Consider the following 26,980-nt stretch of genomic DNA (forward strand, 5'->3'; position numbering starts at 1 on the left):
AAAAGGCGATAATAACTATAAACTGATTAAATAACGGGTTTTAAATGTAACTTCGAAGCATTACAGAGGAGTATTTAGTTTTCCTTTTGGCCTGCAGGGGGCGGTAATCCGTCTGATAGCGTTCAAACGATAAACGAAGAAGAATTAAATGCTGTAGCAGGCTGTGGCGTTGCTAATGCGGCGTTTTGTTTTGTGTTTTTGGCGCACATTCAAATTTTAATGACTGTTTTAAAATAACACAAGTTACGTAAAAAGAAGAGGAGCTTCCGCTAAACGTGCTGTGAAGATGAAGTGAGTGTTTTACTGAGTACAAACAGACAACATGGGCTTTCAGTGTTAGCGCGTTTCCAGCAACTGTGACATACCTGAGCCAAGTCCACATAAAATCAGAGTTTTGTGGCTCTAGTTTATCCAAATCACTGTTTTAACTTTTATTTTAGATGTCTCGCACTCATTCACACATACTTGGCTTAAAGATAGTCCAGAATGAAGCCTGTACAGCTGCTGTGCACTGTTAACATCGTTGCTGTTTCCTTGCAGGCTCAACATTGAGGGTCTGCTGGTGTATTTTCCCTATGACTACATCTACCCCGAGCAGTACTCCTACATGCTGGAGCTGAAGAGGACGCTGGATGCCAAGGTGGGTGGCGTTAGAGGTTAATCTGAAGGTGTGGTTTTCATGCACAGTGCTCCTATCTACACAAATACCCTGGGTTGGATGACACGTGTGAACGAGAGTAATGAACAGTGGAGATGAGGTGGATTGCATGGAGATGAGTGTTTTGTGACAGAATGATATCAGCAAGAGTGAAAGGCATGGTTTACAAGATGGTAGTGAGACTTGGTATGATGTTTGGTTTGAAGACGGTGGCACCGTAAAAAAGACAGGAGGCTGAACTGAGGATGTTGAGATTTTCATTGTGAGTGACCAGGCTGGTTAGATTACAGTTGAATACATCAGAGGGTTGAGATTGTTTGTAGACAAAGTTAGAGAGGCTGGGATGGTTTGGACGTGTGCAGAGGAGGGATGGTGGATATATTGGTCAGAGGGTGTTGAAGATGGAGCTGCCAGGCAGGAGAGAAGAGGAAGGACTCAGAGAAATGGATGTGGTGAAGGAGGACATGTGATATATGAAGCCTGTACAGCTGCTGTTGGGGACAGAGGAGGAAGCGATGCGATAAATTCATTTTGGTCTGAAGAAGATGGAAGATGAGTCATCTTTTTTATCCAGTTGTTATTTCAGTTATTTAGGATGATCATATTTTCTGCTCTTTGCTGTTTCCAGTTAAAGAAAAGTTCACATTTTTCTTCCAGTCATGCATGTATGTATTTTGAAATTTGAGTTACTTTTTTCCTCCTTTTCTTCCTTGGAGGTGAAGAGATGATTCCTAAAGTTACAGTGTTTAGTCCAGATTTTACCTTTTGTGTCATCGTGTCGTATTGTGTTGCTCCTTCAGGGAAGTACAGTGTGTCCACTGACACACAAACACACACACGTGTTTAAAAGTGTTTACTTTCAGCTGCTGCTTTCTGTGTTAACCGAACCTGTTCCCGTTCAGGGTCATGGAGTCTTGGAGATGCCATCGGGAACAGGGAAGACCATCTCTCTACTGTCCCTCATTGTGGCCTACCAAAGGGTGAGTTCAGCCTCTCTCATAAACGGTTCATACTAACAGCTGGTGGCAGATTAGCATGTAAATATGTTCTCTCTCTCTCAGGCTTTCCCTCTGGAGGTCACCAAGTTAATTTACTGCTCTAGAACAGTTCCAGAGATCGAGAAGGTGAGTGGACGTCAAATCAGTCGTCAGTGAAGCGTGTTTCTACTGTGTAACTTTCTTTTTGAGTTAAACAAGAAGAAGCTTTCAAAGCCCCGACGTCTCAGACTGTGTTTGATTCTTTCCGATGAGGTTGTGGAGGAGCTGAGGAAGCTGATGGAGTTTTACACTAAAGAAACAGGAGAGAGCAACAACTTCCTGGCTCTTGCTCTTTCCTCCAGGAAGAACCTCTGCATCCACCCTGAGGTATGAACACCTGCATCCCACAAAGCCAGAGGAGCGATTCAGGATTCAGCTTTCTCCTTTCAAAAGTGACCGACACGCTTGTCTTCACACAGGTGAGCTCTCTGCGCTTCGGTAAGGAAGTCGATGGGAAGTGCCACAGTCTGACAGCATCGTACGTCCGCGCACAACATCACAGCAACCCCAACCTGCCCGTCTGTCGCTTCTACGAGGTAAGAACTCACATCAGATGGTGTTTTTCAGCAGAAGCAGAAGTTATTTTTTGTTTTGTTTTTTGTAATGGCTGATGACATGACAGCATCAGGCTTCAACGTAACGGGTGGGGTTTGATCTTTATGGATTAAAAGTTTAAAAACAAGTTCAGGTTTCTATTCTTTAGTAATCTTTTCATTTCTGTGCTGGATGATTACAACGTACTGGCTCAACATGATTAGTTAGGAGCATTTAATCAGCCTGAAAATCTAAATCCAGCCACTACTCGACACCATCAGATATGCAGATTAGAAAAGTGTTTTTGCTTTCTGGCTGTCGCCTACATGAACTCAGGAACTGATAAAGTTTTATGAGTCTCAGATACAAACTGTGTAGGTTTGCAATGCCTGAAAACTGGGAAACAGGAAAACCTGGTTTGTGTTGCAGGAGTTCGATTCAGTCGGCCGACAGGTGCCTCTTCCTGCTGGCATCTACAACCTTGATGACCTCAAGGCCTTTGGCAGGAGGAAGGGCTGGTGTCCTTACTATCTGGCTCGCTATTCAGTGAGTTACTGTGAAAACGCCAAATCCGTGACCATGTAATGTGTATGAACATGAATGAGATTTTGAGTGTTTTATTACATGTAAAATGCTGTTTGCATGCTTTTATAGGAAAAACATTTTTCTCACTGGCTGCTCTAATTGGAAAATAAATGATAACACGCCAGCTTCTCATTACTGAATAATCCAGAGTTTAATGTTGTATCTTGAAGCTTGTTTCCTCTTGATTTCTCTCAGATCCTGCATGCCAACATTGTGGTGTACAGCTACCACTACCTGCTGGACCCCAAGATAGCTGATCTGGTGTCTAAAGAGCTGGCAAAGAAATCTGTAGTGGTATTTGATGAGGCTCATAATATCGGTGAGCAATTAATCTGAGTCTAATATGCACATTCGGTGCATTTAACTGAATGTATTTGTCTATTTTAGGAATTTGTTTACAGTAATTATTTAAAATAATTCATATTTTCTTTCACTCTCTCCTCAGACAACGTGTGCATCGACTCCATGAGCGTAAATATCACCAGGCGAACGCTGGACCGCTGTCAGACCAACGTGGACACTCTCCAGAACACCATACACAAGTAATGCTTGCATCATCACTTGCAACATGGAAATGCATCCATGTTTTCCTGAACGAATGAAAGATTGCACCAATAATTGGAACGTCTTTGCTCCTCTTACTGGCTGTAATTTTGCAGAACAGATTAAAGAGACAGAAAATAAGGAAATCTTACGAATGAGTATTAATCTAAGCTACTGTAATCTGCCTGTGTTTATAGGATAAAGGAGACGGATGCTGCTAAGCTGAGGGAGGAGTACAGACGCTTGGTGGAGGGGCTGAAGGAAGCCAATGTGGCGAGAGAAACCGACATCTACCTCGCAAATCCGGTGTTGCCTGATGAAATCCTTCAAGGTTTTTCCTTTAATTGTTCTCTCAGCTCAGAGTAAATTTTGAAGCGCTGGTTTAGAAGTAGAGTTTGGTAGTAAGCATTTCAAGTTGTCTCTATTAAGTCCTCCGTCCGCATCAAACTCCAAACATTGGAACTGTAATCTTTCTGGACGGTTTAGATGAAGAGCCGAATCTTATTGTAGACATGAGCACAAACTATCCTCCTCTCTTTCTGTCAGAGGCGGTGCCTGGCTCTATTCGTACAGCCGAGCACTTTGTAGGTTTCATGAGACGCTTCCTGGAGTATCTGAAGTCTCGTCTGAGGGTCCAACACGTCGTACAGGAGAGCGCGCCGCAGTTCCTTAAAGACATTTTCGAAAAAGTCTGCATCGACCGCAAGCCTCTAAGGTCAGTTTCAGCTTCTTTTCTGCGAATGCGAACAGCCTCGCTTAGTCTCTTGGTTGTTTCTGTTTCCCGTCTCTTTATCACCGATCCATCCTCCTTGTATCTCCAGGTTTTGTGCAGAGCGGTTGCAGTCGTTGCTTCGAACTCTGGAGATCGCCGACATCGCAGACTTCTCAGCTGTTACTCTCATCTCGAACTTCGCCACTCTCGTCAGCACCTACAGCCAAGGTAGTAAAAAGTCCCGCCTCTGTTCAACTCCAAGTAACACGGTGGCATTAATAAATGTAGATGCTGTTGGATTATGATCTGTAGTATCTCTCTGTGTCTAAAAAGGCTTCACCATCATCATCGAGCCCTTTGAAGACAGAACTCCGACCATCGCCAACCCCGTGCTGCATTTCAGGTGAGCTGCACAATGAATTCTGAACAAGTTCATGTGCTGCCGTCTGCAGAGGAGATTACCTGTGACTGTCATTTAGTTTCATTCTTTTACACAAAGCGTTTTAACACAAAAGGAGATGCCAGGTTGATATCTGTGTATCACAGGTCAGTGTGTTTGTCTGTTCCCCTCTCAGCTGCATGGACCCGTCTATAGCCATCAAACCAGTTTTCCAAAGATTCCAGTCAGTCGTCATCACCTCAGGGGTGCGTACTTCCTGCTCATTTCAGTCCGGTGACATTTAATTTACATTTTTTATTCATTAAAGGTACAAAAACAATCTGGTGACGTCCGCACAGTGAGTGAAGTAATCAAGTTTCCTTTTTATTCTTTGAAACAAAATTAGGTGAAGTTCTCGCTTCATTTTTTTCCCTGCAGACCTCCGATAATAACATCATAATACTGTAAAACTTCCATTCAACACGTTCTGTCTTGAAATATAATCCTGCTGTTTATTCAACGACACGTGTGACTGCTGAGTTTTTCTTACATGTGCAGGAGTCTGAATTCCTTCTTACAGTGTCTTGTTCTTAGTTTTAAACGTCTAAGTGAAGCCGTTAGAAGCACCTCGTTTGTTCCTGAGTCAACAGACATCAGGTCATCGCCTCTTTGAAGCCTTTGAAATGAAAGATCTGATTCGAAGGATCTAAATGAAAGCCTGATCTAATTTCACCATCTTACCCCTGATGTTTCTCCTCTCTTCAGACACTTTCCCCCCTGGACATCTATCCCCGCATCCTTGACTTTCGCCCGGTTACCATGGCGTCCTTCACCATGACACTGGCGCGCACCTGCCTCTGCCCTCTGGTCTGTAACAACACTTAATATGAAAAAAACCCAACTGTGGTCCTGGGTGGAGTCACAAAAGCAGCACCACCTTGGAGACATGAACAAAAAGAGGAGAGAAACATAAACATTTCCATCACTTTGTTTCTGTCTTCCACAGATTGTTGGCAGAGGAAATGACCAGGTGGCCCTGAGCTCCAAGTTTGAGACCAGAGAAGATTTCGGTTAGTAAAAATAACTTGTGCTATTTGAGCGTGACCTCTCAAATCAAAGGCCGTACAACTACAAATGACAACGCTGTGTTTTCATCAACATGTAACGAGATAATTTTCATGTTTGCTTCTCCAGCTGTGATTCGGAATTATGGTAACCTGCTTCTGGAGATGTCTGCGATCGTTCCCGATGGGATTGTGGCGTTTTTCACCAGCTACGTCTACATGGAGAACATCGTGGCGTCCTGGTATGAACAGGTCAGTGTGTGTAATCCACAAGCATCTGAGTAACTGAAACAACCGCCGTTTTTCTTTCGTGAAGCTGTAGAAATCTGACATATCTTTCTGTAATCTGTGAAGTGGTTTTATTTTAAACATGTAAAAAAATAGAACAATGAAGGAAAAAAACACAAACAAAATAAAACATAAAGAGAAAAATAATCACAGTAGATAACTTTACATGTTCAAAAATGAGCAGGAAGAAGCATTCTCTTATTTAATCCCAGTCCGTTTAGTAACTAATATATTAACAGTAAATTAATTTTGTGTGTTTTTGTTGTTTCTGGGGTCACGTTCGCTTGCAGGGTATCCTGGAGAATATCCAGAGAAACAAGCTGATCTTCATCGAGACTCAGGATGCTGCAGAGACGAGCATGGCCCTGGAGAAATACCAAGAGGTCAGACCCATTATTGTAGTAGTATTTAACTAACAAAGAGACCAAAATCATAAATTGAGCCGTGAACAAACAAACAGATGTTCAGGTCTTTTGTGTTGGTACCAGACTTTGACCTTTGACCTTTCTGTCTCTGCTGTTTAGGCGTGTGAGAACGGCCGAGGAGCAATCCTCCTGTCTGTGGCCAGAGGAAAAGTGTCTGAAGGGATCGATTTCGGTAAGTCATCGAGTTGCTCTGTGCGGCTCCAGCAGGACAAATTAAAGCAAACAGCAGAAGAAGAGTCCTGCGTGGCTGGAGACGATAAGGTGAAGCAAACGTGCGCTTTGTCGCTGACTCGGAGTCTCGTTGTGTTTTCTGTTCAGTGCACCATTATGGCCGTGCTGTCATCATGTTTGGAGTGCCGTATGTTTATACGCAGAGCCGCATCCTAAAGGTCAGAGTCACCTCTGTGTGGGGTCAAAGCTCAGAAAGTTAAATCTATTCATATTTTGTGTGATGTTTGCTATTTAAGGATTTATATTATCAAACGAGTAACAAAACCACACATTTTAGTTTGTGTTCTTTCCCTTTTCTCAGTCTGGATAGTTTTGTCGTGATTCCCTAAGGGTTTTTCTCTCTCTGTAACTCGACTCAGGCTCGGCTGGAGTACCTTCGGGATCAGTTTCAGATCAGGGAGAACGACTTTCTGACGTTTGACGCCATGCGCCACGCGGCTCAGTGCGTAGGCAGAGCCATCCGAGGCAAAACTGACTATGGACTCATGATTTTTGCTGACAAGGTGTGTCTGAATATTTGTCTGATCCTGCCGCAGTACTCCAGGCTTCTACACTCTGCTTCACAGCAGCAGTCCTTCGAGTTTGACGCTGGAGTAGCTGAGCGAAGCCTGTACTAACCTCCTCTGTGCTCTGCAGCGTTACGCACGAGCAGACAAACGTGGGAAGCTACCCCGCTGGATTCAGGAGCACATCAACGACGGCAGTCTGAACCTCACTGTGGACGAGGCCGTGCAGCTTTCCAAGCACTTCCTGCGGCAGATGGCTCAGCCTTTCAGACAGGTACAACCGGCCAAGCATCACAAGCACCACTGCAACGAGTAAACAAACACAGGACAACTCACTGGCTTTAAAAGGAGCAAAGCAGTGGGTTTAGTGATCTTCTCCCCGTGATTGGCTCAAACATCTGTCCTCTTGTCTAAGAGTCTGCTTCATTTCTGAAGCTAAATGAAACTTAATGTTATAATTTAATACCTTAAATGGGGAAAAGTTTTATAATCTAGCAAATTAATCTTAAAGTGTCTGACGAGTTGTTGGTGTGATTGTTTACTGGCACAACTCTGGCACCAGAACAATCAACCCACTGCCATCGAGATCATGAGCCACCTGACTTTGTTGATCAGATGAATAAATGCTGCTGTAAAGCAGTTTGAATTGCACGGAGCTGCACAGCTCTTATGAGCGCTGACGTTTCCGGACAACAGCTGACCAGGCAGCCATGCTTGCTTCTCTCTTTCTCTCCAGGAGGACCAGTTGGGTTTGTCTCTGCTGACTCTCGAGCAGCTGGAGTCGGAGGAAATGCTGCAGAAAATCACTCAGATTGCTCATCAGACCTGAAGGTGACACGAACCGTATGACATTGTCACCACAGCAGCACCATAAACCGAGTCATCAGCTGTCACCAGACTAGGGTTAAATATGGGTCGGCTCTAAAAGGGCAGGTCCACCTTAACTTTAGGAAGGAAAAACTCAGAATTATGTTTTAAGTGTCTGTTTTTCCCCAAGTGGTAAAAATACTGTAAAAGTATTTAAAGTATTTTCAGCTCTGCTGGTGACAGTAATGACTTCTGACAGGAGAGCCGCTCCCACACCAACGATGTGAGCCTCAGTCAAAGCCGCTCATGGGTCAGTCAGTATTTAAGGTTGCACTCGGTCTGCAGAGTAGACCATCTGCAGACCTTTGAACCACTTAAGTACATATTTCAGTACTCTGTTCAGCTTTTCACTGAAGTACGGAGCAGTAAACTTATTTTCCCCTTTATTAATCAAAGGAAGAACCCTTTGCTTCTGCAGACACACATGCTACAGAAAATCCAGCAACACACTGCAAAAACTCAAAATCTTACCAAGTATATTTGTCTTATTTCTAGTCAAAATTATCTCATTACACTTAAAATAAGACACAATCAGCTACAGGGCAACATTTCAGTAAGCTAAAGGAACTTGTTTCAAGACAGTGAATCTTGAAACTAGAGAAAAACTAGAGATTTTTCACTTGTTCCACTGGCAGATTTTTTCACTTATTTTAAGCTAAAATATCTTGTATTAAGTGAAAAAATCTGCCAGTGGAACAAGTGAAAAATCTCTAGTTTTTCTCTAGTTTCAAGATTCACTGTCTTGAAACAAGTTCCTTTAGCTTACTGAAATGTTGCCCTGTAGCTGATTGTGTCTTATTTTAAGTGTAATGAGATAATTTTGACTAGAAATAAGACAAATATACACTGACTAAGTTCTAAATGTGCGTGTTTCAGTCTTCAGCATTACCGTGATGCAGAAGTTTCAATTCATTTAGTTTTTTTTTAATTTCTTTTGATTGGTGAAATGTGTCAGTAGGTCAGCGTGTTGCATCAGAGATGTGACACTAACACTGGTGTCTGTGCAGCGTCTGTCATACAGACAAGAATACTGTCAGGTTCCTTTTCTACTGCAGCTGTACATAAATGCTGTTTTATACTGTTTTCCAACCAGGAAGCTGGAATATAAATGTTTGTATTTAACAGCTGACTTGTGTTTTTCTTCTGTGGGAAGTGTTTGAATCGAAAGTGTTCATCCATCACTCGCTGATCTTAATATTTAGACAAAAAAGGGCTTTAATTTATGAAACCCTGAAAACATTTTCAGACAAACAGAGGAAAGAAAACACACATATACAAGGGTTATCGGTGGCTTAGTTTAATTTATTACAGCTCAAATTTGCAAATATAAAACAAATATTCATCTTTTCCACATTCTTACATGTGCTTCACTCAGCTTGTAACAGACTGTCGTTTAACAGCAGCTAACACGGTGCGACTTCAGCCCTTTAAACAGACTGCAGTGGCTGTCTTCTACCACTGTAAATGCAAAACAAGATTCCTATGAGGAGTCTCATGGAATGAAAATCTTCATGGATCAGGTGGTAATGCTGCTTTCAGGGACCCAGTCTATTATCAGAATTCTCAGGTGTTAGGGTTTGTGTAAAACTTGTTATTCAACGCTCTTTGTAACAAATCTTCAGTTCAACTAGTTTAAAAAAATATCTCTAATAAATATCAGAAAGTAGAATGACATTCCACATTATTTGAATCTTTTTGTAGTAGTAGATTTCAGGCATTTCAGTGAAAAGCATAGATGTAACATTAGAAGAATACATCAATATCTAAACATAGGCTACCTCAGTAGTTGATAATGCTACTTCTACCAGCGTAGAGTGAAAGCCTCGAATGCACCATCATATTTATGTATCACTCGGCTGCTGAGCGATCCACCCGTCCTCTCTCATTGCTTGTTGGTTGTCTCATGATTTGATTACTTTCCTGGTTAGACATCAGTGATGTTTGCCAGAAACATTTTCAACTTGGCTACAAAGCTGTACCGCCGCTGCTATTTTTACTACTTGTTCTTGTGCTTTGCCTTGGAAACATTGTATAAATCTACACGGCGGCTTTCGGTAAAGACTTTCATCTCGACCTCAAAACCAGTTTAATATTATCAGGCCAAAGCTGACATTTGGGCACACAGCAAAAAACCTAAGGAGACTTTTACACATCTGAAATTCAAAATGCAACAAACGGATAATCAATAAATACTGAACATAGGCTACGTTCACACTGCAGGTCTTAATGCTCAATTCCGATTTTTTGATCAAATCCGATTTTTTTTGTCTGCTTGTTCACACTACAAATAAAATGTAACAGCAAACGCGCTCTAGTGTGAACGCTCAAAGCAACCCGCATGCACAAAAGAAGACGTCACACACAACGCGCTCTGTTTAGACCCAGAGCAAACAATATTGTTTGACTGATGGCCCTTAATATAAAGACTTCGGACTTGACGTTTCCCAATTTTTGCTTTAAGTTATTTTGTTATTTACATAATAATGTAGATGTATCGGATTCAGTACCACATACGAAAGTGACCCAGATCGGATTTGAAAATATCGGATTTGTGCCGTTCACACTGTCACACCATGATCGGATATGGGTCGCAGAGGGTCAAAAAAAATCGGATTTGATGCGCGTTCGCCTGCAGTGTGAACGTAGCCTTAGAGAATGATTTACATCCATAAGCAGTTAGAAGATATTACCTATGTACATATGTGCAAAAGTACTGACTGTAAAAAGTACTAAGTTAAAAAGTCAAATATTTGCTTTTGTAAAGACAATTTGTTTTCACAAGGTGCAAACCAACAGCTGGAATCCTGAAACTGCTCCTACTTGTTTTTTTTTTTTTGTTTTTTTAAAGTTGTTCCTTATTTTCATCATGTCCGAGCAGGACTTCTGGTCCAATAACGCAGCAGTCTAACAATATAAATTATACATGACCAGCACATTTTAAAGGCAAAATACACGTACCTTTTTTTTTTTCTTTTTTTTTTTTTACTTTAAACAGTGTAAACTTTGATAGCTTATCATCTTCCTCGAACGTAAAATTACACTTTACATTTTAAAAATTGTGTAAAGAACTTTACATCCCTGCACTGCTTCTCAAATTACAAACAACTCCATTTAAAAAATATGATCTTTAGTATCAAAGCATCAAGTGAAGTGTCTTAAAATTTCCCATAGTTCAAATGTTAACCTACAGATTGCCGCTTTCCTTAGTGTAACGTGGTCACGTTTGTGTAAAAACACAGTCTGCAGGGGAAATGCATTTAAACTAGATTAAAGTGATTTTAGCACAACTTAAAATTAACCTGCTAAGACGCGAACTCTTTCATGGCATGCATTTTTAATTTCTGTTTGCTATTTGAGCTGATTGGGGAAAAATTTTGTATTGTGGTCTAGACAACCCAAAATGTGATGTCCACATATGTGGACGCCAGGTCCTACGAGTTCAAGATCAAAAGTTAACTGGAAATCATAGAACTGAACCTAAAACCAGGAATGACGGGATTTAAAACTTCAAGTGATCCGGAAGAAAATGTCATAGTGCAATTCCGATAACGTCAAGTTAAAATTCATCACATGACCCAGCCCTCTATTTATACTTTGTTGTTTTGTTTTGTTTTGTTTTTTTTAAAAAGAAAAAACTGAAATTGTGCGTTTTTAGAATGAAACAAACTAATTTTAAAAGTCAGATTTTTGGAAGCATCTTAGTCGAGTCAATTATCTTTTTTTCCTTGAAGACTAAAAATGATGAATCCACTCAGGCCTGATGTTCCCACACTGATTAAACACACTGCTCTGTGCCGATCGTCATCTTTGAAAGGTGTTGCGTTTTTAGGGGATATTCTTATTTTTGCGTTAGCTGTTCCCACCGAGTGAGCCTCTTCTCATCAGACTCTGAGTGCTGGAGCTCAGGCCTCGAGTATCCGTCAGCTGGCTCGACTGATCAACAAAAAAAAAAAAAACACAAAATGTGTCTTAAGAGGTGACGTTTATCTTAAATGTGCATGAGATGCTTGCAGATTTCTGGTTTTCAGACTGTGTGGTTAACAGTCTGCTCACCTCGCTGCCATCCTGACTTTCTCTGACGCCAACGTTCAAAACATTCAGAGAGTTTGCCCTCTTCATCCTGAAAACGGGGCAGAACAAACTGTTCATCAGGTGGCTTTTCAGCATTCAGCTGGAGCTAAAACACCTTGTTTACAGAGCATTTACCCAGCATTCCTTGGGGTTGTTTCCTCCATTCCGACTCCTTTCAGCTTTCGGACCAGTTTCTCGCTGCTTCGCCTGATCGACTCTCTGAGTTTGGTGAAGGAGCCACTGCGCTTAAGTCCGTCCTGTGTGGACCCGCCGTCCTCCACCACGCCGGACCAGCTGGGACGCCCGTCACCTGGACAACAGACATAAAACAAGCAATTGTTTACATTGAAATTTGAAGTTTCTTTCTTTTTTTGGACACAGTTGGACATTAATACGATAAGAACAATATAAAACTGTACAGTATACAAAAAAAATCTAAATAAAACTGTTTTTGCAGAAAGACTGAGACAGACCTACATTTAAAAAATATGAAAACTGCTGAAATAAAACTACAAAAATGACAGATTTCCACAGAGTCTGACTGAGACTTATATGATGAAATAGTATATGAGGCAAAGAAGCTATTATGTGTCATGTATCTGCTGTCAGAGAAGCCCCTAAGGACAAACTCCGGGGCTTATAGGGTAAATATAGGGTATATTTGAATGCAAATCATGCAAACATTAAAAAAGGTACATTAGCCAAATTCAACATGAATACACAAAGACAACACAGAAAGCTAAAACTGAGCAGAATGAATCACAGCTCATGTTAAAATGATAAAAATGAATGTGTTATGCCAGCGTTAGGTAGTTTTCTCAGTACTCAGTGGTGGAACTGATCCCTTGTGGTTATCTCACGCTCTTAAAATGTCATCGTGTCACGAGAACAATTACATAAACATGAGCAGTTACATGAAGTAATCTGTTTGTACCTTCAACAGACCCAAACTCCTTTTCATGCGCTCTAGTCAGGATCTCTTTGTAAAGAGCTTCAGCTTGTCTGTATTTCCCCTGCTTAAGATAACATGATGCCTGAGGGAGAGGGAGAGGGAGAGGGGGGGGGGGGTTTAAATGATGATTGAAAAAAATAATAATATCGTAAATAACAACAGCCTCAGTAATCCAGACAACGAGGTTTCCTCTCACCAGGTTGTTCTTGGTTTTAGCCACGTTGGCGTCGTCTGGTCCCAGCTTGCTCTGGTAGATGTGCAGAGCGCGCTCGTAGTACTGCTCCACTTCCTGGTACTTCCCCTGGTTCTGACACAGCAGAGCCAGGTTGTTCAGCTGTTTGGCCACATCTGGATGATCTGTACCGAGAACCTGAGGAGGCGACAAAAAAAAAGGTGCACGGTGAGGGACGATCAACCAGTTACTCTTTCCATAACACTTCCAGTATGTGATACAGGGGATGCCTGCTCACTCAGCTCTGTGACATCGAAAGATAGAGGACATATTTAGATGTTTAAGTAAATTAGCAAGGGCAGCACGGTGGCACAGTGGTTAGCACTGTTGCCTCCGGAGTTCAATCCCACCATCAGACTGGGGTCTTTGCGTGTTCTCCCTGTGCGTGGGTTCTCTCCAGGTACTCCGGCTTCCTCCCACAGTCCAAAGACATGCAGATAATTTAAAGTTTCCAATTAACCTGAGTGTGAATGGTTGTCTATGTGTTAGCCCTGCAACAGACTGGTGACCTGTCCAGGGTGTACCCTGCCTCTTACCCTAAGACCCCCTCATGACCCTGAAAAGGATAAGCAGCAGAGAATGGATGGATGGAAGTAAATTAGCAAAACATTTAGTCTGTTATAAGTCGGGCATCCATAATCTAGGTTAGATTAAGGTTAAAGTGAGTTATTAGTAGGAATTTGGGATATCTGTTGTAATACAAAGGTGTTTTCTTACCTTCTCTCTGATCTCTAGAGCTCTTTTACAAAGCGGCTCTGCTTCCTTGTATTTTCCTCTTTTCCCATAAAGCACTGCCAGGTTGTTGAGCGTCGCTGCCACCTGCATACACACATGCACGCACACACACAAATACACACCAGCTCACTCACTAAAGTCTAAACCACATGAAATGACTACAAAGGGAGCCAATATTTGCAGGTCAGGCATGTCGGAAGCAACGAACAACAAATGAGGATCAAAATTCTTGTAACCCACAAGGTTTTATGTTTCATGTTTACGCTGATGAAAGAGAACGCTGAAACCAGTTTTAGCCGCCTCATTATAAGTTTTCTTCCAGTGCAGCCGAGTAACTTACAGCCGGATGGTCCATCCCAAGAGTTTTCTCCCTGATGGCCAAAGCATCGTTCAGCAGGTTGGCGGCCTCTTTGTATTTGTTCTGATCTCTGTAGGGAAACAACACAAACCACACTGTTCACCCAGTGAGAAGCGTTTGGCTTGTTAAGGACACTTCCTCCCTAAGAGTTTCAGATAATCTATCATCTATTACAAGAAACTTTTATTAAACCTCAAATTTGCCAGGTATCACAAGCCAGAGTCAAAGCCACAACCAGTCAGAGCAATATAATGCTGATGACAGAGAAGCCGATCCGCTTAATTACTGCACACCAACTGCTTACACGGGACGCTCGGCTCAAACCGGGCAGGAAAAGCATTTATACACCTACCTCAACTGATACAAGCACAACAAACCATTTTTTCCATCTAAAACTGAATAATAAATCACTTTATCTGCAGCATCATTACGTCTTTAACATTTGAAGACATTTAACATTTAAAGTGCATCATTCTGCCGGCAGAGCTGAAGGAAACGACGTGCACCAGCTAGACAAACGGCACTGATGGGTTAGACGAGACGAAAGCCGCGAGGACATTTCTGAACTGAAGGTGAGTCACATGACGTACTCGACCGGAACAAATAAAGCATGAACTCTGAGTCGTCTGGAAGACCTCGAATGGTTAACCCAGCTTTGATAGTGCCACCGCGGTAGCTGTAAATACCAATACAGACGCTTTTGCAATGCTAACTGACATCACCTGTACACCAGCGCCAGTATATTGAGCATGGTGGCTACGTCTGGGTGGGTGTGGCCAGAGGACTTTTCCAGGTCTTCCAAAGCCTGCGGAGACACGATGAGGTCATTTTAAATGGTTGTCAGGCGATTTGTTTTGGTTAGCAACAGTTAGGACAGTGGAAGCCCCTCCCACCTGTTTGCACAGCGGTACCGCGACCTCATATCGTCCCTGGGATGCGTACTGGATGACCAGGTTATGGAGCGTTCGAAGGCGGGCGGGGATCTCGTAGCCGCCCTGCTGGGCTGCAGCTGCTGCACTGCTGTGGTGAGGCTGGGACACTAAACGACAAACAAACAAATAAAAGCAAGACCATGCTGACTTTAGAAGGGCCCAGTTCCATTTTGGATCATTTTAACAGGTCTAACAGAGAGGACCAAAAACAAGGCAGGGTGGAACCTAATATTTAATTTGACCTGTTTTCTATACTGTATGTCTCACAAATAAAGTATGATGAAAACTATTTTTTAGACGAATGGATGGATGGTGTTAAGCCCAAATAAAGATGTATTACATGAAAACTGGCTGCATAATTGCACTGCTATTTAGGCAATTAAGTAAAATTGATCATAATAGAAAAGTTTAAGCGTAACAATAAATGCAGGCGAAATTTTTTAATTTTCCCATTTCATCTTTTCTCCCTGGTCACTCACACTCAACCTGCAGTCGTCTAACCTCTAAAAACACTAAAGTTTATATCTTTAAGTTTTTGTCAGGCTTTAACGCTGTCAAAAAACAAAAGTCAAAGGAGGTAGCGATGCGTACTCATGTTTCACCATTTTCTAAAAGGAAGCCGCTGTCCTAAAAGATAACTTCAGACTGGCGTCGTATTTCACACTACAGAGATTCACAGATCGCTTTCATGCTTCCACCTTCATGCGCTCTAAATTCATGTGTAAGCTGATAAAATGCGTTTGTTGTGTGTCAGCAGTTACTCAGATATCAGGATTAGAAGCAACAGTTACACCTTGAGCTTATCTATGACCAGTGAAGATGTAAACCAGTATCTGCCTCCAGTTTCAACGCTGACACTTCTCAAAGCACTCAAACTAAATCACGATGAGAGTGGTGCTCAATGTATTGACTAATTTAAATTAAAAACAGTTTGCATTTACTCAACACCTCCTCTGTATCCAAAAAAAATCTATCAAAAAAAGGGTTTTGTCATTTTGGAGACAGGGAGGTGTTCAAAACGATAATAAAAACACATTTCAAAGCCTAGAAGAGCCTCACTCGAAGACTGCTCCTCATCCTCAGCAGGAAAGAGGTCATCCAGAGACTCTTTGTTGGAGGAAGTGTCTTTGTCATCCTGAAATAAGAAACACACACAGCACGACTTAGAAGACAGCAGTACTAACGGTAAGCTTAAAAGTTGACTATATGGTTCATCCGTTTCAGTAGCTGCTTTTTGTCAGCGAGCTCTGATAAACCCGCAACTGCACACTGTCCTACACGCTAATTGGCAATGACAGGAAGGCAGCTGAGTGAAGCTAAAGCAGAGAGAGTGAAAACTGGTGGTGCATTCATCAGATGCAAACCAGCTGGAATCCAAATGAATGCTAATGTTGCTCTATGACATTAGAGCTTAAACAGTTTGCCAACACATCAGCAAAAACTTGCTAAACTTGCTGAGATGGGACATGACGTCCTTCTGCCCAGTATATAATTACAACAGCTTTAGTAAAGTCCTCCAAACCTCCAGCTGCAGACAAACTTTCAGCATATTAATTTGATGAATATACACACAAACACCATGGTTAAGATTCCTGTGCTGACACAGCGAAGCGCTGACTCTCCCTGTTACTCATCTTGAAGGGCAGGTTGTTTGTTGTTACTCAAACTCTCAGCTGGCTGGTAAATACCAACAGACTCTTCTGCAGACATATGTGGGTTAGCATGTTTTCTGTCCTCACCAGAGGCGGCTCATCCTGGTCATACTTGCGTATGGAGGACATGAACTGCAGGTGTCTGTTCTGCTCCTCGAGGGTGACCACCTCCTGCTCCGTGTCCTGAAGCCGCTGCTGAGCGCCAGCCAGCTCATCCCTCAACCACTGGTTCTCCTGACAGAGACGACGAACCTGAGAGGGAGGATGCAGAAATGAGAGCGAGGATGATACATAACAAAGAGAAGAGGAAGGAAACAGGCAAGAGAATGAAGGAGCCATGCAACAAAAACGGAGACACTGCCATATCTAAATGCTTAAAGTTACAGTGTGTAACGTTTTCACCAGTAGATATCAGGAGAATGCAGATTGCAGCCAATTGAATCCTGTTTTCTTAGCGCTTCGAGTGCTAATCTAAGCTACGGTGGCCGATGTAGGACAAACATGTTTTAGTCAGCCAAGAGAGATCAAAAACATTACATTCAGCCACATCCCGCCAGCATATTTCTACCAGTTTTCATTACAAAAAAAAAAGCTTTTGTACACCTTCTATTTTAACATATTTGAAAAATATCAACAATAATCAATACATAAGAAACAAAAAACTAATATGTGCCATTTAAATATTTTGCAGTTATGTTTTCATCCAAGTCACTTCAAAAGCTCTTGCCGCTGTTCATCTGTAGCGAGTTTTCTACAGATAGCAAAGTGACCCCAGACTGCAGTTTTTCCCCCTCTGTGGCAGGTTGTCAGTCCACTGTTTACCTCAGCTGTCAATGCCGGGTGTGAAGCATGCTTTTCTAACTACTGTGGCGGAGGGAGTAAAAGGAGTGTGACAAGACAAATCTGCTGACTAAATTAGGACTAGATTAGCATGTTTATGCGCATGTGTTACAGCCCTGAGTGAGATGAGCAGGGAGAGGAAGACAATTTATTAAGACATCGTTTCCTCCTTTGCATTTTGTTTCTTTGGTGAAGAGGACGTCTTCTTCTTCGGCGAGACATATGATGCTTCAAATCTTGAATCTAAAGACGGATATATGAATTTGCCTCCATGACAGGTGAATGCTAAGTTAGATGTTTGCTTTAACAAACATTTAAAAAGGGAGACCAAATGAAGCAGCCTATGATGAGTGTCAACACAAGTATACAGGTCTTTTCAACAAACTCACCTGAGCTCGTAGCTTTTGTTTCTCTGCCTCCAGAGAACCGAGGTGAGCTGACAACGCCATCATCACCTGAAGACAATGTAAAAAAAATGTAAACCCAACAGAAACAGAAACAACAGAAAGAAGACTGCGTGCACCATGAAGGGAGATCAGTGACTTAACGACTATGCTTCAGTAAATGAGCTCAAAACTTGTCAACAGCCCGGCTTCAGACAAAACAAATCAAAGGAAAAACAGTCATCAGTGTCTCGGGACACCAACAGGAACAACAACAACAAAATAAATAAATAAAAAATAATAATAAAAAATGACAGACATCAGATATTTTTATGTGTCAGTTCATTTAAGTTTGTCATCAACCATTCATGACAGAAATGCAAGTCTCAAAATTAATTTTTCTTTTTCAAAATAACTGCGCCTGGCAAGCTAAACACGTTTGTTTGTTCAAATAAAAACACAGTCAGTTAAAATAATTAAAACTAAACGTAAACTCAAAACTATTTCATAAAAAAAAATCACTTTGTTTAATATGTAAAGTACAAGAAGTTCAATTTTAAATTATCTGGGAATGTTATTTTCTTCCATTTCAGCCTTAAAAAAAAGCTTGAAGACAAAGACGTGTGACACAAGATTTCATTGCGACTGCTTGCTTCTTTATTTCCTGGTGGTACCTGTGCCTCACTCAGCCCCAGCTCTATCCTCTCCAGCGACTGGTGGATGATGCTGGTCTTCTCCTGCTCAACGCTGCTGCTCTCTGGCACCGCCCGGCTCTCCAGCGCCTCCTGCAGGCTCTCCAGCAGGCTGCGGTTCTCCCCTCTCAGCGCCTCCAGCCCTGCGATCACCTGCTGCGTGCGACACAGAATCTCCTCCCCCGACAACATGGCTGCTGCTCCGAGGTTCCTTTTCTCACTGCGACCGACCTGAGAACAGCACATCATTACAGCATTATCTGCAGTGGGAGTTTATTATGCATTTATTTAGCAGTAACGGCAGAGTGAGAGCTGTAGGGGGATCAGTGCTACATGCAGCTGAAATATTTATGAGTAAAAGTGATAACAGAAGCTGACAGCAGCAGTAACTGAAGCCGCTGAAGTACTAGAAGTAGAAGCAGCAGTGCAATAGTAAACACAGATGGATTTTCTAAAATATGAAAGGTGGCTTAAAGCATAATTTAAAAGTGCTGTTGGTGAAGTGTATACGTGACACAGCTGGTGGATAAATAGACTACATGGAAGGTCTGTGAAAAATGCAAGCAAAAGTAAACTCTGATAATGTTTGTTTAATCTGAATCCAGCCCCATGAAGGGAGTGACTCTCTGATGAGTCAGCCTCGTGCCTGCTGAAGGGTCCCTCAGTGCGAGGGCTGTGGCAGAACTACAGCAACAAGCTTTGGGACCAACGGAAACAGGAACAACCACTCAGAATCTGACTTATAGTGCAATAGATGATTCATTAAGACCATGTCTGCTGCTTTTTCAGGAAACTTCAAGGGTCACATCACCCTGTAGGTCTCATTCATACCTACATGTTGACATGTGTTTCATCTTCTAGCTGAGATTCCTGAGTCAAAATCGTTTCTGCTATAGTCATTTTATAGAAAACAGTCTCAAAATATTAGACTCTATTTAGTCAAAGAATTAAAACCACAATAACGCTGAGTGAGGGACCACTAGACATAAATACAGCAGGTACAGACGAGATCTGCAAAGAGTGGTGCGCTCAGCCGAACGCATCATTCAATCAGAACTCCCTGACCTGCTGTCCATCTACACCAAGCGGTGCAAGACCAAAGCTAGGAAGATTATGATGGACCTCTCCCATCCCAACAATGGACTCTTCTCACTGTTGAGGTCTGGGAAGCACTTCTGCTCCCTTAAAGCCAAAACAGAGAGAATGATTTTTAAGCCCCCTGCTGTACTCACTGTACACTTATGACTGTGTAGCCACATCAGACACCACCTCCATTGTCAAGTTTGCTGACGACACTGCTGTTGTGGGCCTGATCTCCGACAACATCGAGACGGCCTACCTGGAGGAGATTAGGAACCTGGAGACCTGGTGCCAGGAGAATAACCTCCTCCTAAACGTCAGCAAGACTAAGGAGCTGATCGTGGACTTCACTACAAAGCAGGCGAGGAATTACAAACCCCTCATCATCAGTGGCACGCCAGTGGAGAGAGTGGACAGTTTCCGATACCTGGGTGTCCACATCACTCAGGACCTGTCATGGTCCTGTCACATCAACACCCTGGTTAAGAAAGCCCGTCAGCGTCTCTTCTTCCTCAGAAGACTTAGAGACTTCCATCTGCCACTGAAGGTGCTCAAGAACTTCTACTCCTGCACCATCGAGAGCGTCCTGATGTCAAACATCTGCACCTGGTTTGGGAACAGCACCAAGCAGGACAGACGAGATCTGCAAAGGGTGGTGCGCTCGGCAGAACGCATCATTCAATCAGAGCTCCCTGACCTGCTGTCCATCTACACCAAGCGGTGCAAGTCCAAAGCCAGGAAGATTATGATGGACCTCTCCCATCCCAACAATGGACTCTTCTCACTGTTGAGGTCTGGGAAGCACTTCTGCTCCCTTAAGACCAAAACAGAGAGAATGAGGAGGAGCTTCTTCCCCCAGGCTATTCGGGCCCTGAACCAGGTGTAGGACTGGACTCTCCCAAACACGTCACTATAAGACTGGACTCTCACACACGTCACCACACGCACCACCACACATTTCCTATAATCCTATAATTCCTATAATTTATAATCCTTATCTTTATAATCTCTTCTGCTATTTGCACATTCTTTACTGTAAATTCCTAAGTTAATTTGTAAATTTTTGTAGTAAATTGTAAATATTGTAAAACTTTTCTTCTGTCATTTAATGGTCGGGCATTGTACAGCTACAAGCATTTCACCCCCATGTCATACTGTGTATGGCTGTGTGTGTGTGACAAATAAAATTTGAATTTGAATTTGAATTTGAGGAGGAGCTTCTTCCCCCAGGCTATTCGGGCCCTGAACCAGGTGTAGGACTGGACTCTCCCACACACATCACATCACCACACGCACTCTGGTTTTTCTTCATGCACACTTCCTATAATTTATAATCTCTTTCTGCTATTTGCACATTTTTTTACTGTAAATTTCTAAGTTAAATCTGTAAATTTTGTATAACCTGTAAATTGTAAATACTGTAAAACCACTGTCATTTAATGGTCGGGCATTGCATTGCACAGCTACAAGCATTTCACCTCATGTCATACTGTGTATGGTTGTGTGTGTGACAAATAAAATTTGAATTTGAATTTGATTACAAAGGTAAATAGAGTAGGTCTTTGTGTCCACACAAACACCTACTCGTTCTCAGTGAAAGGTCAGTAAGACTGAATAAAAGCAGATCCTGTGTTAACTCGGTCCACTTTAAGGCTTGCTGGTTTTAAACAGTATTAAATGTGATTAATTCTCAAAGCAAAGTGTGTGAGGAGAGTTACCTTTCACAGGTAACTCCAACCTAAAACTACACAGAAGCAGATTTCTTATTGGTTTCACTGAATGCACTTTTTTCAATGTAAAGTGGATTAAAAATGTAAAGAACACTGTAATTCAGCACTGTCAGGGAGTACTTGGCTACTCCGCTACAGGAATGTTGTGGAGAAAACCCAGAAACACAATTCACAGCTGTCAGCAACTTCACCACAAAGAAAAACTCATAGCTTTCAGTTTCCTCTTTTCTGATCTCTTCTGGGCACACACAGAAGCGAAGTGAGCCTCTGGAGCTAAATACGAGGGTTCACAAGCAAACAAACAACATGAAGGTCACTTTAGTCACTATTAAACACCTCTTTTTGCATGTCATGCCATCAACTGCATTAATACAGGATCACACTTTTAAGACTTTTAAGATTAAGAAAAACAAATGTATAATAGAAACAAGTTGACAAGACAGAAAATCCACTTCTACATGGACAAACAAGAGCTGCTTCTTCTTTTGGCGGCTCCTTTCATTGGGCACCAGTGTGTATCATGTGCCACCCTATCCCTCCACAGTGGCAGCCACTGGGGTTGTAGTTCCTCTGACAGTTCCTCTGGGGGGGGCTCTGACATGTTTGTGCCCAGGGCCCCAGTATCTCATAATCCGCCCATGTGTTTATAACTGGATGTCTGGCCATCTGTCCAAGCAGCCATGATGGATTTAAGTGTCTTTTCCAACCTTTATAAGGACGCTGGTGATAATACAATGCTGCTGGACACAAACAGCGCTGCGTCACATTTCAACAGCACATTTCAGCTGTGTGTTTGTCAACAGTTTTAAAAGTGTCCACTGAGTCTAAACACCACCGGCTGCTGCAGCTACAAGACAGAAACATCTTCCTGCACAACAACACAATAAAAAAACAAAAACAAAAGATGTCTCTCTCACACAGACTGCTGCGCCTCATTTCAGATCCACAACAACCGACAGTTATTTATAGCCTACCTGCTAAGTCCAAACTCCCGCGGCGCGCTTTCGTGTTGATCCACAGTTTGAATGAAATAATGGTTTTTATGTGTAAACTGGAGCCCGTCAGTCACTGCGGAACATCTCCGCTCACAGTAATTTTCAGTTTATTTATTTTTAAAGAGGCGGGACGGAGAAAAGTGAACGCTGTTAATCGTTCACCTGCCGCCTCCTCCTGTCATTACGCAGCCAATAGCATCAAGCTAGCTTTAGCAGAACTGAACTTCCGCTTATCGACTTCAAAATAAATGTTGTACACGGGACCCTGTACTTCTTGATTTCACTTGTACTTCTATGATTGTTGTTTAATCCATATATATTCTTAATCAATGGATCTATTTTCAGTTTAAGAATGTTAAACTGCAATTATTAGTGATAAAATAATTAATGACTGCATACCTCAACAATGTGTTGGACAAAGGATGATGAACATGGAGATGCCAGGCAGAAGGAAAAGAGAAGGTATTGAGGAGGGACATGCAGAGTGTGTCATGTTGATGTGACAGAAGAGGATGCTAGTGATAGGGTGAGAACGAGACAGATGATCCGCTACAGTGAGTCATAAATGGAGCAATCGAAAGAAGAAAAGTAACTGGAAACACTGAGAAAAGTGAATTCCTGTCAGATGAGCTTGATTTCTGCATTCTGTCACTAGATGAATGGATGGATTAATATTTTTCCTCACAACTATTTTTAACACAGCTTGCATTTTATTTCTCCCTCAGGTAAAGTTATTAATCAGTTAGACTAAATTGGCACAAGGTGCTCGCCAATTCTGAAGAATATAATTTGTCTTTCTGTTCCTTGGTATCATGTTCCATAAAACACATTTATGATGGGCATTTCTCAGCACAAGCAAAGACACATAACATGCTGTGTTTGACCCAAGGGTTCCACAGTACGATGGACAAATGAAGCTGTATTATGGCTCCACATTACTGTAGAAATTGCACATCAAGAAATTGTATTCCCTGATCCCTGATTCTAAAAACCCCAATATTAATCGTTTTAGGAAGAGAAATCCATAATGAAAGAAAGGCTTTAATTTTGAAGGTAAACTCGCATGATTTCCGGTATTTGTCTGTTTGTTGTGTCCGCTCTGCTGAACGACTTGCAGAAGCTTACCTGATCCCAAATTTCCCATCATACACCGCGACTGTGACGTCCTGTCCCAGGACAAAGCCACCTATCTGCAGAAGAGACGAACTGCCTATTTATCTATCTATCTATCTATCTATCTATCTATCTATCTATCTATCTAATCTATCTTTTTTCAGCTAATATGAATTAGTCAAATATAACTCTAATATTAATATTAATGGTAAAATATTGACAATAATGTGTATTTTAAAATTTGGTGTCTTTATCTTTTGTCTTTAACTTTTAAACGATTAAAAATTAAAGGTAAAGGTAAAGTGAGGATGAATGCACATCTGAGGCTAAGTTTAGCATCATAGTGTTATTTTTGAAGTAAAATCAGTCATATGTTCACATAACATTTCGTTATATTTACGTCATCTGTTTGTTCTCTGCTCTTAACTTTCTCTTCTTATACCTTACAAGTGACAACTGTGGGTGTAAACTTATTTATTTATTTAAATAAACAAACAAACTTGGATCTTGGTTTCTTTATCATTTAAAATGCAGACTATTTGCTGCTTAAAACAGTCCCGTGTTTAAAAAGGTTGGTGGTTGTAGCTTTGCTATGTATCCATGGAGACGCAGTTATATTGACAGCCAGGCTCCCTTCGGTGCTGTGGTTTATTTAAGTTCCTGTTTGCTTCCTCTGTTTTCTCATTTTGTTGTATTGTTGCTGCGTTGTCAGAGATTAGCACGTCCTTTCAGTCAGATTAACTGGGTGGTCTGTGCGTGTGCCTGTGTGTGAGAGAGAGACCTAGAGGTCACTGTTGAACCAGCATTAGTCTTATTAAAGTCAAATGAGCATTACAGCAGGTCTAATGGGAGTCACCGGGGCTGCGGCTCAGCAGCTTAACAACAGACAACTGCAAACAAACAGGATCTGAAAAATGTGTATGTGTGGGTCTGTGTGTGTAGAGGGAAGTGTGAGACAATGTAAAATTCACACACCCTTGTTTACAGGAGCAAAGGCAGACTGGGTGAGAATAACTAGAAGCAGTCTCTTTGTTTGTCTTTCGCTGACATTTTGCAGGTAAACGCAGGTCATACGTCTTAAAGTAGAGCTAGTCAGTTCCAGAATTAATTTAAATAGTTTTACTAACATCACTGGCTCCTAACATAACTTTAGGTTCAGTATTCTGTGCAGCTGTAATAAAGAAATAAACTTTAATACAGGAAGCCCAGTAATCACTGAAGTCTGCAGTGCATCCTGGAAACTCATCAGCCTCAGAGGAACAGCAAAAACTGGAAATTTACTAAAATTAATTGATTTTATTAGTTACAATGGACTTTAAACCACATTTGGTGTTTGTCAAGGTGGAAATGATGTATGCAAACTGTTTACAGCTGATCATCTGCAGGCAGCACAGCTAAACTTAACCATAATATCACAAAACAATACAAGAATAACCACAGTAACATATTATGAAAAATAAAGCAAATGCTGATAAATGAAGGGATGTTGATGATGAGTTACATGTATATAACCACAGCTGTTTAGACGAGTGATCAACCTTTAAAGTCGCCCTCCAGAGACCAAAGAAATCCCTCAGAGGAGTTACACAATGGCCTTAATGATCGACACTATTTTGGTCTTTAGAAAGTTCCACTCAGCCTTAAACACAATAATAAAGAGCAAAGCTGTCCTGCCTCCGAAACTGAATCAGTAAAGATCCGCCGCCCACCAGCTGATGGAGGAGTCAGACTGAGACGTTTAAGTGTCTTTTAATGTGTAATTCAAACTGTAGATTGTCACTTAGATTTACCATGACTCACAGGAGGACCTAATGGGCTTAGTCATGCACATCTGGAGCAGCAGAGGTAGAGAAGGATTGTGGGAAAGTGAGTATTTTTATTAGGCCATATATTTTCACATTTGTAAGTCCCCAGACAAGGACTGGGGGTGAGGCAATAGTCAAAAGCATGAAAAGAAAGAAGTCATATGCAGCAGTTATTATTAATAATATACTTTTATTACAAAGGTCCTCCAACGACTGAAAACAAAGCAATCATTTTAAAGTATATACTTAAGAAACAATGAAAATGATTGCTTTATTTTCAGGGCAGCATGGTGGTTTGGTGGGTAGCACAGTTTCTTCCCAGGAAGAAGGTCCTGGGCTTGACTCCACCAGGTGATTGGAGCCTTTATGCATCTTTTCCCCATGCCTGTCTAAAGACATGCATGTTAGGTTAAATCAGCTGTAGGCGTGAATGGTCTCTGTGTTAGACCTGTGATAGACTGGTGGCCTTTCCAGTTTGTAGCCTGCTTTTTGCACCGTGACAGCTGATGGTTGGTTAATTTTCTCTCCTTGGTTCATGGCTTAGCTTATGAATAGTAACTGTTCTCTGACTGTAACTGCACTGGAACCACTGGTGTTACCTTAAAACTATACACTGAGGACCTGTGGGGACAAGCACTGCAAAGGTTAAGCCCCACCGAATCAGTTCAGCCCTCTAGATCTTTCTATAAACCAAAATGACCTTCATAATAATGTGTTAAGACTTGGCTGCTGAGTCAGCGAAACGTAAAGTCATGCCAGCTTTAAGGCAGCAGTTTTTACTCATTGCCTTATTTCTTTAATGTTCTGCAAAGTGTTCCATTTCTAATTGGCATGTTTAAAATTTGTATTTATTAAATCATTTAATATAATGTCAACGAAAGCTTTTTTATTGAGGGGCTTAATCTTCAAACATACTCATACGCACACATCTCTAATGAGACACACTTTACTTTCATGACTGGATATCCTATATCATTTCATTTTGCTGTCACCTCACTGTGACTGGCTCTGAGGACACATTAGCAGCACTGCCTATCATTACAGCCTCAACACTAAAAATACCAACATTAAAACTCTGCATCCTTAATTATTTTTCTACACTTTTTTAACGAACACATAACATGCTAAATATCACATGTATGACAGATATGGAGTCGCCTGTGACTGCGACACAAGACAAGAGATGTCTGAATATTTTTTGAATGCTATTTTCTTTTCTTCTTTTTTTTGCGGGGGTGGGGTTGGGTGCAAAGGCGAGGTAGATGAGAAACTGACATCAAAGCTGGGATTACAGAGGTGCTGGTATTTTATGCTGGCGATCCAACTAGCAGCTGACAGGAAGGAAGTCCCTGCACCCTGTTTGCATGCACAGTCATGGACAAGGACACACATTAAAACACTTCAGGGATTCACTATGTAAACGAGCATGCTCAAAGAATTATGCAACGGACACACACACACACACACACACACACACACACACACACACACACACACACACACACACACACACACAGCGGTCTGGCCAACACTGCTGATTTAAAATGAGAAATAAATGATCGGGGGTAGACTAAGACTAAG

General features: G+C 41.7%; 2 protein-coding genes across 2 annotated transcripts; one reads left to right on the forward strand and one right to left on the reverse strand.

Moving 5' to 3' along the window:
- Nucleotides 1-126: 126 nt before the first annotated feature.
- ercc2 (excision repair cross-complementation group 2) lies at nt 127-8,368 on the forward strand. Its single transcript, XM_080889595.1, has 23 exons — nt 127-291; nt 541-640; nt 1,561-1,638; nt 1,720-1,782; nt 1,909-2,022; nt 2,115-2,231; nt 2,659-2,775; nt 3,010-3,133; nt 3,260-3,356; nt 3,555-3,688; nt 3,904-4,072; nt 4,179-4,297; nt 4,403-4,472; nt 4,645-4,714; nt 5,214-5,315; nt 5,455-5,518; nt 5,643-5,764; nt 6,091-6,183; nt 6,325-6,397; nt 6,544-6,614; nt 6,816-6,959; nt 7,093-7,236; nt 7,699-8,368. The coding sequence occupies exons 1-23, from the start codon at nt 287-289 to the stop codon at nt 7,789-7,791; spliced, it is 2,283 nt and encodes a 760-aa protein (XP_080745721.1). The 5' UTR covers nt 127-286; the 3' UTR covers nt 7,792-8,368.
- Nucleotides 8,369-8,566: 198 nt separating this feature from the next.
- On the reverse strand, nt 8,567-22,679 carry klc3 (kinesin light chain 3). The gene is made up of 14 exons (XM_080888329.1): nt 22,461-22,679; nt 18,659-18,907; nt 17,991-18,056; nt 16,849-17,013; nt 16,169-16,244; nt 15,071-15,216; nt 14,900-14,982; nt 14,160-14,247; nt 13,802-13,903; nt 13,049-13,222; nt 12,835-12,934; nt 12,036-12,210; nt 11,883-11,949; nt 8,567-11,762 (listed from the first exon to the last, which is right to left on the reverse strand). The coding sequence occupies exons 2-14, from the start codon at nt 18,866-18,868 to the stop codon at nt 11,679-11,681; spliced, it is 1,536 nt and encodes a 511-aa protein (XP_080744455.1). The 5' UTR covers nt 18,869-18,907; nt 22,461-22,679; the 3' UTR covers nt 8,567-11,678.
- Between the last annotated feature and the right edge of the window lie 4,301 nt (nt 22,680-26,980).

This window comes from Rhamphochromis sp. 'chilingali' (assembly GCF_963969265.1).
Source record: "Rhamphochromis sp. 'chilingali' genome assembly, chromosome: 8".
Classification (NCBI taxonomy): Eukaryota; Metazoa; Chordata; class Actinopteri; order Cichliformes; family Cichlidae; genus Rhamphochromis; species Rhamphochromis sp. 'chilingali'.